Source organism: Panthera tigris, chromosome C2, assembly GCF_018350195.1.
Source record: "Panthera tigris isolate Pti1 chromosome C2, P.tigris_Pti1_mat1.1, whole genome shotgun sequence".
Lineage (NCBI taxonomy): Eukaryota > Metazoa > Chordata > Mammalia > Carnivora > Felidae > Panthera > Panthera tigris.
The window spans coordinates 58067745-58081684 of NC_056668.1; the positions used below are offsets into that span (position 1 = coordinate 58067745).

Below are 13940 nucleotides of genomic sequence, written 5' to 3' on the forward strand. Positions count from 1 at the left end.
CCCAACGGGCCCTGGGCTCAGCTTCTGCTTTGGATCTGCGAGAACAGGGAAAGGCAGAGCCGGCAGCGCCCTGAACAAACCAGAAAAACAGCCCTCTTCTGCTTTGCTCCCGAGCCCACGTAGGCGCGGCGGCTCTACCCCGGCGGGGGCCAGGGGCGCCTCCCCTTCGCCAGTGCCCCGCCCCGCCCCGCCCGGCCCGCCGCCCGAGGTCTGCCCCGCCGCGCCCGCGGGGGGCGGAGTGTGAGCTCGCCGGGAGGCCGCTCTGGACTCTGCACCCCTACGTGTGTGCGCCCTACTTCCCGCGTGTCAGCAGTCCTCTGCCTGCCCATGGAAGGGGCCGGATCCCCATCGACGGGGGAAGAGCTGGAGCTCTCGGTGCTCGGGGGGCAGCCCGACGAGCAGAAGCCTCTCAACGGAACCGTCCAGGTCATCCCTCTCTCGGCCGAGGAGTCCCGCGCAGCCCAGGTAAGGCCTGCTGGGCTCCCGGGGCGGTGTCGGAGCGCGCTCTGAGCCCGGCTGTGGGCCCGGACCCCGGCTGGCACCCTCCCAGTTGCGCGTTTCCAGCCACCTCTCCCCGCATCGCGGACGCGGAGCGTTGGTGGTGCGCGCTGGGATCTTCTGAATGGAGCGGATGCCGGAGTGCGCTCTAGCCGGAGCGCGCTCTAGCCGGAGCCGGCCTGAGTCCCTGCGACCCCTCTGGCCCGTCCGACCGCCGTGGAACTTGAGGAATCCTACCCCGGAGGTGTGTGGCTCCTCTCTTCAGAGAGAGAATCCCCAAGGATAGAGGTGGTTTAAAAAGGTTCTGTAACTTTAAATTCAGTGTGTGTGTGTGTGTGTGTGTGTGTGTGTGTGTGTGTGTTGTGTTTTCCAAGTAAGGAGAACTCGAGTGATAGATGGGGTCTTCTCCCTTTCTTTCATCAGCATCTCCTGGCCTTACCTTTACTGCCTTGCCACTTCCGCCTACCCTCCACCCTCCCCCTCTGCGCATCATCCCCCAGCCGGCTCACATCCCTCAGACACACACTTTTTCTTTTCCCTGCTCAGTTGATGGGAGGTGATTTCAAAGTTCTTGTCCCGAAGAACTAGACTAATGGCTCATTTGCTTGGGCCTCCTTTCAATCTCTAAAGGACCTCTTTTCTGCTCTAGCCCTAGCAGTGACAGGAACATGATTCATTCTCATCAAATACTCATAAAATAGCAGAGGCTTTGAATTCACAGCCATCTGCCGTCTGATGAACCCTAAGACTGGCTTGAGGTTTACAGAGTGCTTGGAACTCCCCATGTATATGGCTCCAACTTGATCTTTTTTAGATCTCACTTCTCCACTCCCACGCCTCGCCTTTGACTACTAAGCTGTTGATTTCAGGGATAAGCAAGGAAATCAAACGGTGAAAGCATTGCTTTTGCATGGGTTCCTGGAAACACTGTCCACTCTGCTTTTAGAAGGACCTATCGATACCCCGGAGAGTGATTTGGGGGATTTTATGAATGAGAGATGAACACCACAGAAGAATGAGGGTGAAAGAAAGATGGTCTGATATCTGTGCAAGTGGCTGCCACCATGGGCTTCTGCCTCAGACCTCCATGGCAGGGTCTAGGAATGGATTGGGGAATACTTGCCACATGTTAGATAGATCCAGGACTCCCCAGTGACTCCAGGGACTGAATCCAGAGATAGGAGTTTTGATGACAACTTCACCACTAAAAGGTGTGCCCTGAGGCAAGGTGCAAAGGTCTGTGTTCCCAAGGGTCAAATGGTAATGTAATGTGGGTAGCTGGGCTTCTCTGGGAGGCCTGGGAATGCCTTGCTGAAAACAGATGAGTAGAAGCCACACTCACGTAGGGCATCCGTATTCTATAATTGTTTATTTAGTACTTACCCAGGAGAGATTGCTCTTTCATGTTCTAATTACTTCCTCATCAGCCGGGTATACACGGAGAGCCTAGACTTCCTTGTGAATTAGCTTTGTAGGTCACCAAATAGTAAGAGCTATGGTGGTTGACAGAATGGTGTGGAGGTGAAGGGTTACCTTTGAATGCCCACCACTCGGAGGGCATTCAAATATTTGAACAGGAAACATCAAAAAATGAGAAAATCCTCCTGTAATGTGTTAATCATTCTTTTTGGTTCTGTAGAATAAGTTAGTGTATTTTATTTTATTAAAAGTTTATTTATTTTGAGAGAGAGAGTGAGAGAGAGAGCACGGGGGAGGGGCAGAGAGAGAGAGAGGGAGAGAGAGAGAGAGAGAGAGAGGGAGAAAGAGAATCCCAAGCAGGCTCCATGCAGTCAGCACAGAGCCGACTCGGGACTCGAACTCACGAACCATGAGAGCGTGACCTGAGCTGAAATCGAGAGTCGGACGCTTAACCTGCTGAGCCACCCAGGCTCCCCCTGAAGTGTATTTTAAATTGAAAAGTCAACGACTGTACAATCCTGTCAAGTGCTTGGGCGTGCCAGGCACCTGAGAATTTTGTGTGTAGGGTCTCCTTCAACTCTATGCTAAGATTTCCAATTTTGAAATGCAGCTTAAGCCCATGTATTTTTATTTGTTATTTTATTTTATTATTTTTTAAGCCCACGTATTTTTAGTAACCATATGCTTTGTACGTATCGTGTGCCACATACTTCCCATACATAAATGCTTCTAATTACCCCCAACAAACTTATGAGGAAGGTGTCAGTGTTCTGATTTGACAGATGAAGAAACTGGAAGACTGAGGCTCAGAGAAGTTATCACAATACTCAGGTTCACTCAGTGGTGGCTCTGAGATTTGAACTTAGGCTTTTTAGGTCTCAAACCTAACGCTGTTTTTATGGGTTTATTTTATTGATAATTAGGGAGAGAGAATATATATGTAATTTATACTCACTTATGTATAATTGCCTAAATTATATGTTCCTAATTTTGGTAAGTTTGGGCACTTAAGTGAAATATGAGTATTTGCGTAGCATATCTGGAATGAGGAGGGAGTTGCAGGTGGATGGGTGAAGAGGAGGGGACAGTTTTGGGACAGTTGGGAAGAAGACACCCCGTGTCTAGGGTATCTTCCTATTGGAAGGTCTGATCTGGGAGGGGATACAGAGGCAGTGGAAAGAACTTTTTTCCCCTTCTTGGAGCTTGAGGGAAAGGAATGTAAGCCGCTGAGTTTACTTTGCCTGTTTTCACTGTAAACATGGTAATATAGTTGGGTCAGAAATGAAAATGAAGTTATGGTTAATAGATGGAGATTGGTTTTCTTTTATGGCTCATCCTTTTATGGCTCTGACCTCGGTTCCCAAATAGAAGTCCCGGAGACATTTTAAGGGACAGCATCATTAATAATACAATAAGTTGATAGTTTTGAAGTAGGCAAGACTTCTGTGGACCGGCTAGCTAAAAATTAGCCCCATTGCTATGCATTGTTCAGAATTTAGGACAAGAATCAGCTGGATTTTTTATGTGTGGACAAGTGAATTAAATCCCACAATGAGATTACAAAGCACAGATTTTCCTACGCGCTAAGAAAAAATTTCCAGATATGTACATTATCTGCTCCTAATTGCACCAAAGAGAAGAAAAGCTGTTTGTATCCAAGAGATAGTCTTGCCATTGTGGCAGGGCCTTATGTCGTGTGTTTGGATGTGACTATCTGGGGGAATGTTTAGAGGGAAGCTACAAAAATTCTTGAGCCACAAAATGCAGATCATAGAATGTAAGATGCAGTTTGCAAAAGTCTCTGGAAAGCACCCTGCAGAAAAACCTGCCTGTGGGTTCTCCTCCTGGCCTAGAATTTGGGCGTGAGAGAATGAAGATGCCAGTGAAGGAGGCAGTATGTCTTTGTGACCTGGTTTTTAGGGGAGTCTCAGTGCAGGGAGCACTCACCTGCTGTATCAGAGTCTCTTCACCCTCAGGCCACCGTGGAATCTTGGGGGTGGGAGCGGGGGTGAGGGGGAACTTCTAAAGGATACACAAGTCTTGGTTGATGCTAATGTGCAGAGAGCTGAGAAGCACTGTCATTTATTTTTGGGTTGGGAGTAGCTGACCGACTACTTTATAATGGCTTAGAGTCTGTGAAGGTTAATTTTGCAAAGGATGGTCTCTCTCCCCGAGGGCTGACGGCAGGACAGTGAACTGGCTGTGTGTTGACAGCTTTGGGCCAAACACGAAGAGGCATTTTGTACCTGTGAGGGCTGTGTAATTCTGAGCTGACTTCCCCTCTGAAGTCAGAGCAGTGGGCCCTTCATACCACCAGGGTCCTAGTTTATTACCTGTAAGGGAAAACATCAGTGAAGGCAACAAGAGGCCAGAGAGATGCATTGACCCTCATTCTGTGGTTCATTTGAGACTTCAGCCCATTTCATTTTGTACTAATCTTAGGGTTCTCGCTGCTTCTTGTAGAAGGACTGAAAATGGCAGGGCATGTGGGTGGCTCAGTTGGCTAAGCATCCGACTCTTGGTTTCCGCTCAGGTCACGATCTCTCATTTCATGGGTTCGATCCCCATGGCAGGCTTCGTGCTTGCAGTGCAGGGCCTGCTTGATATTCTCTCTTCCCCTCTCTCTGCCCCTCCCCCACTGTCTCTCTGTCTTTCTCTCAAAATAAATAAATACACTTAGAAGAAAAAAAAAGGACTGAAAATGGCATGGGGTCATTTTGTTCTCAGGGGCTTTGTAAGTAGGAAGATATAGTCCTGTTCCCTGAGAAGTTAAAGGTTCCTTATACTGAGACTTCTTTTCCCCCATGCCTTATTGAGCCCTTGGCTTTGGTGGCTTTGGAGCAGTTTTCAATTTTTGGCTGGCACTGTCCTTGAACTCCAGAAGCATACTTACCTCAAGAGCGTTTTCTTCTGTCCAGACATTCCCTTTATTGGTCCTTCATACCCGACCAGAGGAGCCAATGTAAAGTGCACTCAGGGGCTCCACAACGTGAGCTCTACTCCAGAATTTCTCCAAGTACCTTCTTACAAATTGTAGAACCCTCTACAACAAAGCCACACACATGTGTTATGTGCCTACTGCCCGACTGAGGCATAAGTGTGAGATGTAAGAACAAGGAAGTTCAAGAACCACCCCTCCTTCTGTCTGGTTTCAGTTTACCTTGGAAGATAAGCTGGTATCTTGAACATGAAACCAGACAAAGCAGGGGCAGATGAGCTGTGTGGACAGCTCACGTTCTGGGGGGGCTCTCTCCTTGGGCGATGTGGCAGGGAGGCCTCCACAAAAGGAGAGATCTGACTTGGCTCCTGAAGAGTGACGAGGCTTCAGGACAGAAGTCTCAACCCTGATAGAGCAACTGATTCAGTCCGGGAGGCTCAAAATTACAGACGGGGGCCTGCCCCCACCTCGTGGCAATCTGGTCCCCGTGTCCAGGTACGGCCTCGGGGTGTGTAGTTTAAATTCCTGATGTGCAGCCGGCCAGGCTTGGGAACCTGTCACTGAGAAAGTCTGAACTGTAGTCCTAAAGTGAACGATTTCCTTTTCTGCTGGCCACCAGCACCGTCATGATGGGAGAGACAGTAAACACGGTGCCTGTTCAGGAGCGAGACTCCAGAAATGCCTGCTGCTGCTTTGTGAGATGAAAACACTGAGCAATGATTGCTGTCATGTGTTGAATTGCTAATCTTTGTTTAGCAGGGGCTTCGTGCGCGCGATCTCTCGTGCACGTGATGTCTGGTTTCTACCACAGCCCTGTGCGCTACACTTGTTATTATTTTTACAGTTGAGGATGTCGGGGCTGGTGAGCTTCAGTAGCTTGCTGAATGAGGGCATCGCTCTGCTTTTAAGTGTGGGAGGGGAATCCCGATGCAGAAACACACCTTTTCCCCATCGCAGTCCTTGGTCTCTGTGTGGGAATTACCCCAATGGCTCAGTGGGAAGCAGAAGAGTCCTGGGACCTTGTAGGGGCAGGTGGTGGCCCTGAGTGGAAGCACCGTGGCAGCCAGGCCCACGCGTAACCTGGAGCTCTGCACGATGGCACGGGGGGGGGGGGCGTGGACAAAAGGTGCCAGCTTTGTAGGGACACACAGCGGACATCAGCCCTGGCTGCTCTCTGTACCTGCCTCTGGGAGATGGGCCAGTGGCCCCCCTGCGGGGCTGTTAGCATGCAATGAATTGGTGTTGGTGATCAATAAGCCATGGCAGTGGCTGCCTCACTGCCCCTTATTTCCTGGTGTGTCTCATGTCCTTCCTTTCATTTCCCTTCGCAGGCCTTAATTACACGTTACAGGTCACAGCAGTAGCCTCTTAGCTTTTGCACACACCATTTTGCTCTGAATCTTAAGTCTACTCTTATGCTCCAAAACCTTCCACAGGTCCCCCGCTCACACCAAATTAAAGTCCAAACTGCTCTGACCGCATTCAGAGCCCTCTCAGATTGCCTCCAGCCTTTCACTCTCTCTAATCTTAGCTGTTATTACTTGCCACATTCCTGTTAGCTGAGGCTCTTGGCCAGATCCGTCACGAACCCACACGAAGGATGCTTGCTCTCTCCTGGCTTTGGGATGCCTTTCTCTGTCCGTCCTTCCGAATCCTGCCTAACCTCCCCACCTCAGGGCCCCCTGGGTGTTTTCTCCCTCACTTCTGTGTGAGGTTCCATTCTGCTTCTTTGTAAACCTGACTTCGTGGAGGGGAGCCCCCTGGAGGGCAGGATCCCGCTGCCTTCATTTCTGTATCACTGGCCCTTGGTAATAAGCATTCAGAAATGCTTGTTGAGACCAGTGACTGCCTCACAGTGTCCCTCTGCTTTCCAGGCTAACAAGGAGAACCCTTGGAGCTCCTGTAATAAGAAATTGATTGGAAAGTGCAAACTGTGGATGGTCATTGCCTCTGTTTTCCTAGGTCTCATTGTAGTGATCATCATAAGCTTATGTCTTATTGGAGGTAAGAGGACTTAAGTAGGACTAAGTTGATGCATTTTAAGAACTTATGTAATGTTTATGACTTACACTTGTTTCTGATATGAAAGATGTGCTGATTGCTGTTTCTTTATAATATGAATTTAAAACTGGTTTGGAATTTGGTATGAGTGGCCGCTATACATGGTTCTTTGTTTGCTTTATTTCATTTTTTTGTGGCTTGTTTTATAAGCTCTGAAAGAAGGGTGGAGACCAACATTTTACTTTAAACTCTGCCCACCGGATCTTGAAAATTTCTCAAGTGTTAATTTAAACACTAACTTATATTTCATTGTATCTCTGCACCTGCTGTTTGAATGTTTTTCCTTATCATTTGTTTGCTAAAATAATTATTGTACTTCATCTGATATACCTGGGACATTATTATAATGATAAATAATGAATAGCCCACTTGAAAGCATCTTTAAAACTTCAACAGAACCATGAATGTATAAAATGTCATTAATTTATTTTGGAAATAACTGTTTATTATATTTGTATTATATGTGTTTACAAAACAAAACTTACATGGTGCTAACTATATCCTTTACATATATTATTTTAGTTATTATTTATTATGAAAATGGAAATAATCCATATTCAGTTACCATGAAGCCCATCTATATTATTAATATTTCATTATACTTTCTTCTATCCTTTTCTCGCATTTTTAAAATAATTTGAGATAAAGATTTTTTTAATCATCTTGTGGCCTACCTTTAGGATTTTTAATGCCATGTCGAGGCCATTTTGCCAATTCATTAGAAATTATTTGTGAGGGGTGCCTGGGTGGCTCAGTCAGTTGAGCATCTGACTTCAGCTTGGGTCATGATCTCATGGTTGGTGAGTTTCAGCCCCGCATCAGACTCTCTGCTGTCAGCACAGGGCTCACTTTGGATCTTCTGCCCCTCTCTCTGTCTACTCCTCCCCCACTCGTGCACTATCTCTGTCTCAAAAATCAGTAAACATTAAAAAGAAAATAAATTATTTATGAACACTTTTTTAAAATGACTGTGTGTGATGTAGTCTTCCACACCATTTTAAAGTGTTTTTAAATAGTTGCTAATTTTTTATGATTATTGATATTAAGGTTTTCATGATGCATAAATATAGGACCCTCCAGTGGACAATCATTTCAGTTTTAAAATAGGAAAGAAGAAAATTGTTTTTATTTGTAAGTGGGGATGATTGCAGGGGCAGGGAGTTGGGATACTTCTTCTGGAGTTGGGATACTCTTGTATCCTGCAACTTTGCTGAATTCATGAATCAGCTCTAGCAGTTTTTTGGTGGAATCTTTTAGGTTTTCCACATAGAGTATCATGTCATCTGCGAAGGGTGAAAGTTTGACCTCCTCCTGGCTGATTTGGATGCCTTTTATTTCTTTGTGTTGCCTGAATCCAGAGGCTAAGACTTCCAATACTATGTTGAATAACAGTGGTGAGAGTGGACATCCCTGTCTTGTTCCTGACCTTAGGGGGAAAGCTCTCAGTTTTTCCCCATTGAGGATGATATTAGTGTTGGGTCATTCATATATGGTTTTTATGATGTCGAGGTATGCTCCTTCTATCCCTACTTTCTTGAGGGTTTTTATCAAGAAAGGATGCTGTATTTTGTCAAATGCTTTCTCTGCATCTGTTGAGAGGATCATATGGTTCTTGTCCTTTCTTTTATGGATGTGATGAATCATGTTAATTGTTTTGTGGATATTGAACCAGCCCTGCATCCCAGGTATAAATCCCACTTGGTCGTGGTGAATAATTTTTTTAATGTATTGTTGGATCCGGTTGGCTAATATCTTGTTGAGGATTTTTGCATCCATGTAAGTCGGGGAAATTGGTCTATAGTTCTCCTTTTTAGTGGGGTCTCTGTCTGGTTTTGGAATCAAGGTAATTCTGGCCTCAAAGAAAGAATGTGGAAATTTTCCTTCCATTTCTATTTTTTGGAACAGTTTGAAGAGAATAGGTGTTAACTCTTCCTTAAATGTTTGGTAGAATTCCCCTGGAAAGCCATCTGGTCCTGGACTCTTGTTTTTGGGGAGATTTTTTGGAGTTGGGATACTCTTGAGGGTGATCTGGTCTCCACAAGGATTTGGGTTGAGTTGGGTTCTTCTTAGTAAACCCAGTCTTGGGTGAGAGCAAGACTGAGGATCCCCTGAGTCTCTCCAGAAGGCATCCTGAGATTTTCTTCAGGAACTCCACTTGCCCTTCACCTCATGTTCCTCCTCCCGACCTCCTCCTCTCCTGTCTCAAGGGTTTAAAGTCCCTGACGGAATAGGAAAGCTGAAAGATATATGCCATCCTCCAGCATGTTTCTCAGGCAGGCACCATGTTTGCTTAGTTACTTACGGCACAGTTGAGGTGGGATGGGTGATCCTTGGAGGCCATGGGCTGGTTTTGAGGTAGGTGCTACACCCCTTCCATCATGCTGAGGACAGCAGTTTTGGGGTGGGCCTTCATATGCCCTCTTCCCATCAACTCCCACATGTGGATGTTGAAACTGAGGTTGAGCCATGCAGCCTTGTCCCATCACAATTAAGTGGTGCTATCCTGAATGTTGGCCGATTTGTCTCTTGGCATCTGGGGCCTCTAACAAAGGATGATGCTTCAGGTCCACTTGGTTTAATATTCAGGATTCTAAAGCACAAGACCCAAGAGCTGTGTTCCATTCTCAAAAATCATCCAACCTCTTCAACTCACAAACAGCGATCTGCAGAGGCAGGGGTTGCGTTTCCCTCCACAGTTTCTCAGGGGACACGTGAGTTCATAGGATAATATTCAGGGAGGAGCTCTATACTCTGTGTAGTGCAAGCTTCATTTTCAGTGTGGTTGTAAAATCGTCTTTAAAAATGTTAATGCTGTAGAGAGATTTGCAAACTTTCACATTTTTTAAATCAGAGCCCTACTTTTACTTTACTTGGCACCTCAGCCCTCAGGGGTTTGGGCCTTTGGGGAGAGTCATGATAGGTGGCGGTGGGAGTTTGCAATAGGGAAAAGGGGCAGGGACAGGGCTCCCTCCATGACGGCCCCGGCCTCACCCAGAGCGAGCTCTGTAGGTACTTCTGGGATGACAGTATTAAGAATTGGTCATTGCCTAATTGCCAAGCCCCAGCAAGGGAATCAAATTCATAGAACTTCTGGGCTCTGTGTGGAAAATACTGCCGCCTGGAAAAGCACAGTGTTAGCAGAGTCAAGGGCTGCACATATGGCTGTCTGGCTTCATTAAGAAGTGAGGTTCCTCAGGGGCCCCTGGGTGGCTCAGTTGAATGAGCATCAGACTCTTGGTTTCAGCTCCAGTCACAATCTTGTGGTTCATGATCTCATGGTTCTCGAGATCGAGCCCCGTGTGGGGCTCTGTTGCTGACAGCACTGAGCCTGCTTGGGGATTCTCTCTCCCTCTCTCTCTGCCCCTTCCCCTGCTCTCTCTCTGTCTCTCTCAAAGTAAAAAAATACACATTAAAAGCTTTTTTGGAAAAAAAAAAAAGCGAGGTTCCTCCTGAGCTGCTTTTGCCCTTTTTTTGCCTCCTTCTTCCCTTTCTCCTGCTCCTCAGTGTCCTGTCTCAGGGCTCCGTAGTACACAGACTGAGGCTCAGAGGCAGTGGTGTTAATGACTGTGGAGCTGGAGGGGACACAGAAGTGGACACGAAGCAGGTCCCACGATGGAAGGGGTAACTACCTGAGGAGGGCACAGTGGGGTACCCACGGAGAGGTGTCCACTGTGGAGGTGTACCTTGTCGCTAACGTTGTTAAGAATGACCATCAACTATGGTCTGTTTTGTTATTGTTAATTTTCTGCAGGTTGTGCACTCTTTACTGCCTGCCCCTCGGGTGGGCTGCCCAGCCACTTTGCCTTTGCCCTGCCATTGAAGTGGTGGCAAATTCAGGGTCATGGCTCTGCTTATAGCACTGAGCCGGGGCTGCCCACACACTGTGCAGGAGAGGCTAGCACTCTGCCAGGCTTATGGTAAACAGTGAAATCTTTTTAAGTGGCCGCGTTTGGGAGCAGAGCCCAGGGAATTGTGTTGTGTCTGGAGGCTTGGTTTTGTCTTAGCTCTTGAGGGAAGAGATAATGATGGATTCTTTTCTTCTCTCTAAAGAATTGTAAGTTCCTTGATATAAATGGTAAAGGGTGGGGGGGGGGGGGGGAGGCTCCCCCCCCCGCCCCCCCCCCCCCCCGCCCCGGCTCAAAGTCATCTTCTTTCTGGATAATTTGGAGGATAATTTAAGCACCCTCCAGGGTTCTCTTTGATTTGCCCCAGCCAGGGAGGGGAGAGACCTGAGGAACACCCTACGAATGACACTCTGGGTTGGGCAAAGTATTTTAAATGTTACAAAAGCCAAACTGTGACAGGTAGGTGGACACTTGGAAATATACTTTAAAGGTGATCAGATTTAACACTGTGGGGACCCTTATGTGATATCCTCCAGCATCACGGATTTCTGCCTGACTTCTTTGTTCTCTTTATATACAGGCTTTTCCGTGAGTAGGAATGCTGTGGTTCCAAGATACTAGCTCAACCTGACCTGAACAAATTATGCATTTTCTCCAAGCTTCGATGTCTTCATCTTAAAATGAAAACATTTGGGGTGCCTGGGTGGCTCAGTCGGTTAAGTGTCTGACTTTGGCTCATGACCTCACAGTTCTTGAGTTCAAGCCCTGCGTCAGGCTCTGTGAGACGGCTCAGAGCCTGGAGCCTGCTTCGGATTCTGTGTCTCCTCCCTCTCTGTCCCCTCTCCTGTTGGCTCTCTCTCTCTCTCTCTCTCTCAAAAATAAATAAACATTAAAAAAATTTTTTTAATGAAAACATTAGTATTTAACTCATAAGGTTGGTTTGAGAATTACATGAGAATTACATCTACCGAGGCATAGCCGAGTGTCTGTACATGATGCTTAGTATATAGTAGCCATTCTTCCTGTTGTCCAGGCTTGATGTCTTGAAACTGTTTTTGATCTCTTCTTCTCTCCTATATCTAGGTAATTGTCAAAGATGTAAGCAGAGACTTCAGCAGAAGTGGCGTGTGTTGAATGTTTTGTTGAATGAATTGTTTTGCCTTTGAGTTGGGTATAAGAGCCACGTTTTACGCTGTCGCAATGTGTCGGCAGACAGGTTGCACAGGGCAGTGCTCCCCGGTGCAGGCTGACTCATGGGAAAATCCTAGACAGACAGCATTGGCAAGTTATAAACCAGCAAGGCCTTTGGGGGCAGGAACTTAGTAGCAAATCTGTAGGCCCAGTGCCTTGAAGTTTCTTTGTGTTTTCACCTCTTTCTCTTTCCCTCAAATCTCATATGTTTCTCCACCTTCCCAACACCAACCGCTTCACTTATGCTCTCCATGGGATCCTCTCCAGCTTCTCCTAACCCATGGATCTCTAGATAGCTCCATGTCTGGCTATCCTCTCCAGCTTCTCCTAACCCATGGATCTCTAGATAGCTCCATGTCTGGTTTTCTCAACCTGAGCCTCTTCAAATGTGTTGGCATTGTCTGTCTTTCAAAATTTTCTTCCCTCAGAATCTTGCGTCTTCGTTTTAGGCTTTTTTTTCTCTTTCTCTTTTTTCACTGGCAGACTTCTAGAAATAGGGGTCTGCATTTGGATCTTGCCTCCTGATTGCTCCTAACCCATTGGTTCCAGGTCGTTCTTCCCAAGGTTACCCGTAATTGCTTGATCATGAAACCCAGTGGCCTTTCCCTCATCTCTGCCCTATTTGTAGCCTATTTGAGTGCGTTGTGCTCTTGTGGGTCTACAGAACTCCTGGGCCTCGTGTCTTCTGCTGTTTCTGCCTTTGGCCTCCACATGTGATACTTGAGGCTTGTCTTCAACCTTCTTACTTTTCACACTTTGCATCCTTTCCCTTGAGGAACTCATTTACTCCCAAGGCGGCAGCCACCCCTCTTGGAGCTGACTCCTAGATCTGCATCCACACTCTTTTCCTGAATTTGAGTCATACTCTTGGCTGGAAAGATCTCCACCTGATTGTCTCCATCATTATACGAAACTACTATTCGTTTGTGTTCCCTTCCCCCGTTAGCGCCCTCTATGGTTTCATGAGACCCTGTTTATTCCAGCTCTGCTACCATCCATTTGTGCAACTTCAGGCAAATTCTTCAACCTCCTTAGTCTCAGTTTCCACATTTGTAAGATCTAAATGATTTCTGAATCTGAGTCTATAAGTGGATCCTGATACTACTGCTTACTAGCTCAACCTGACCTGAACAAATTATGGATTTTCTCTAAGCTTCAATGTCTTCCTTTAAAAAATTTTTTTAATACTTACTCATTTTTGAGAGACAGAGCATGAGCGGGGGAGGGGCAGAGAGAGAGGGAGACACAGAATCCGAGGCAGGCTCCAGGCCCTGAGCTGTCAGCACAGAGCCCGACGTGGGGCTTGAACTCACGGGCTGTGAGATCAAGACCTGAGCCGAAGGCAGATGCTCAACCGACTGAGCCACCCAGGCGCCCCCAGTGTCTTCATTTTAAAATGAAAACATTAGGGGCGCCTGGGTGGCTCAGTCAGTTAAGTGTCCAACTCTTGATTTTCAACTCAGGTCAATGATCTCACAGTTCGTGGGATTGAACCTCACATCAGGCTCTGGGGTTGACAGGGTGAAGTCTGCTTGGGATTCTCTCTGCACCTTCCCCATTCGCGTGCATGCTTTGTCTCTCTCTCTCTCTCTCTCTTTCTCTCAAAAGAAATAAAAACTTTAAAAAAATAAATAAAATGAAAACATTAATATTTCACTCATAGGGTCGATTTGAGAATTACATGAGAATTAAAGCTGCAAGTGTGCAGCTGAGTGTCTGTAGGTAATGGGTAGTACAGTAGCTATTCTTCCTGTTGTCCAGGCTTGACGTCTTGGAACTGTTTTTTGATCTCTTCGTCTCTGCTGTGTCCAGGGAGTAGTCAAATCTTTTTTTTTTTTAATTTTTTTTTTTTAATGTTTTATTTATTTTTGAGACAGGGAGAGACAGAGCACGAACAGGGGAGGGTCAGAGAGAGGGAGACACAGAATCCGAAGCAGGCTTCAGGCTCCGAGCTGTCAGCACAGAGCCCGACGCGGGGCTCGAACTCA

At 46.8% G+C, this 13940-nt stretch overlaps 1 protein-coding gene across 2 annotated transcripts in view; it reads left to right on the forward strand.

The window, feature by feature from the left end:
• The first annotated feature begins 251 nt into the window (after nucleotides 1-251).
• The window catches only part of CC2H3orf52 (chromosome C2 C3orf52 homolog), a 32692-nt gene continuing 19003 nt past the window's right edge, over nucleotides 252-13940 (forward strand). For both annotated transcript variants that reach the window (XM_042956533.1, XM_042956534.1), the window contains exons 1-2: nucleotides 252-465; nucleotides 6730-6859. In XM_042956533.1, the coding sequence (XP_042812467.1) occupies nucleotides 328-465; nucleotides 6730-6859 (268 nt within the window). In that variant the 5' untranslated portion in view covers nucleotides 252-327. The remainder of the gene's footprint in view (nucleotides 466-6729; nucleotides 6860-13940) is intronic.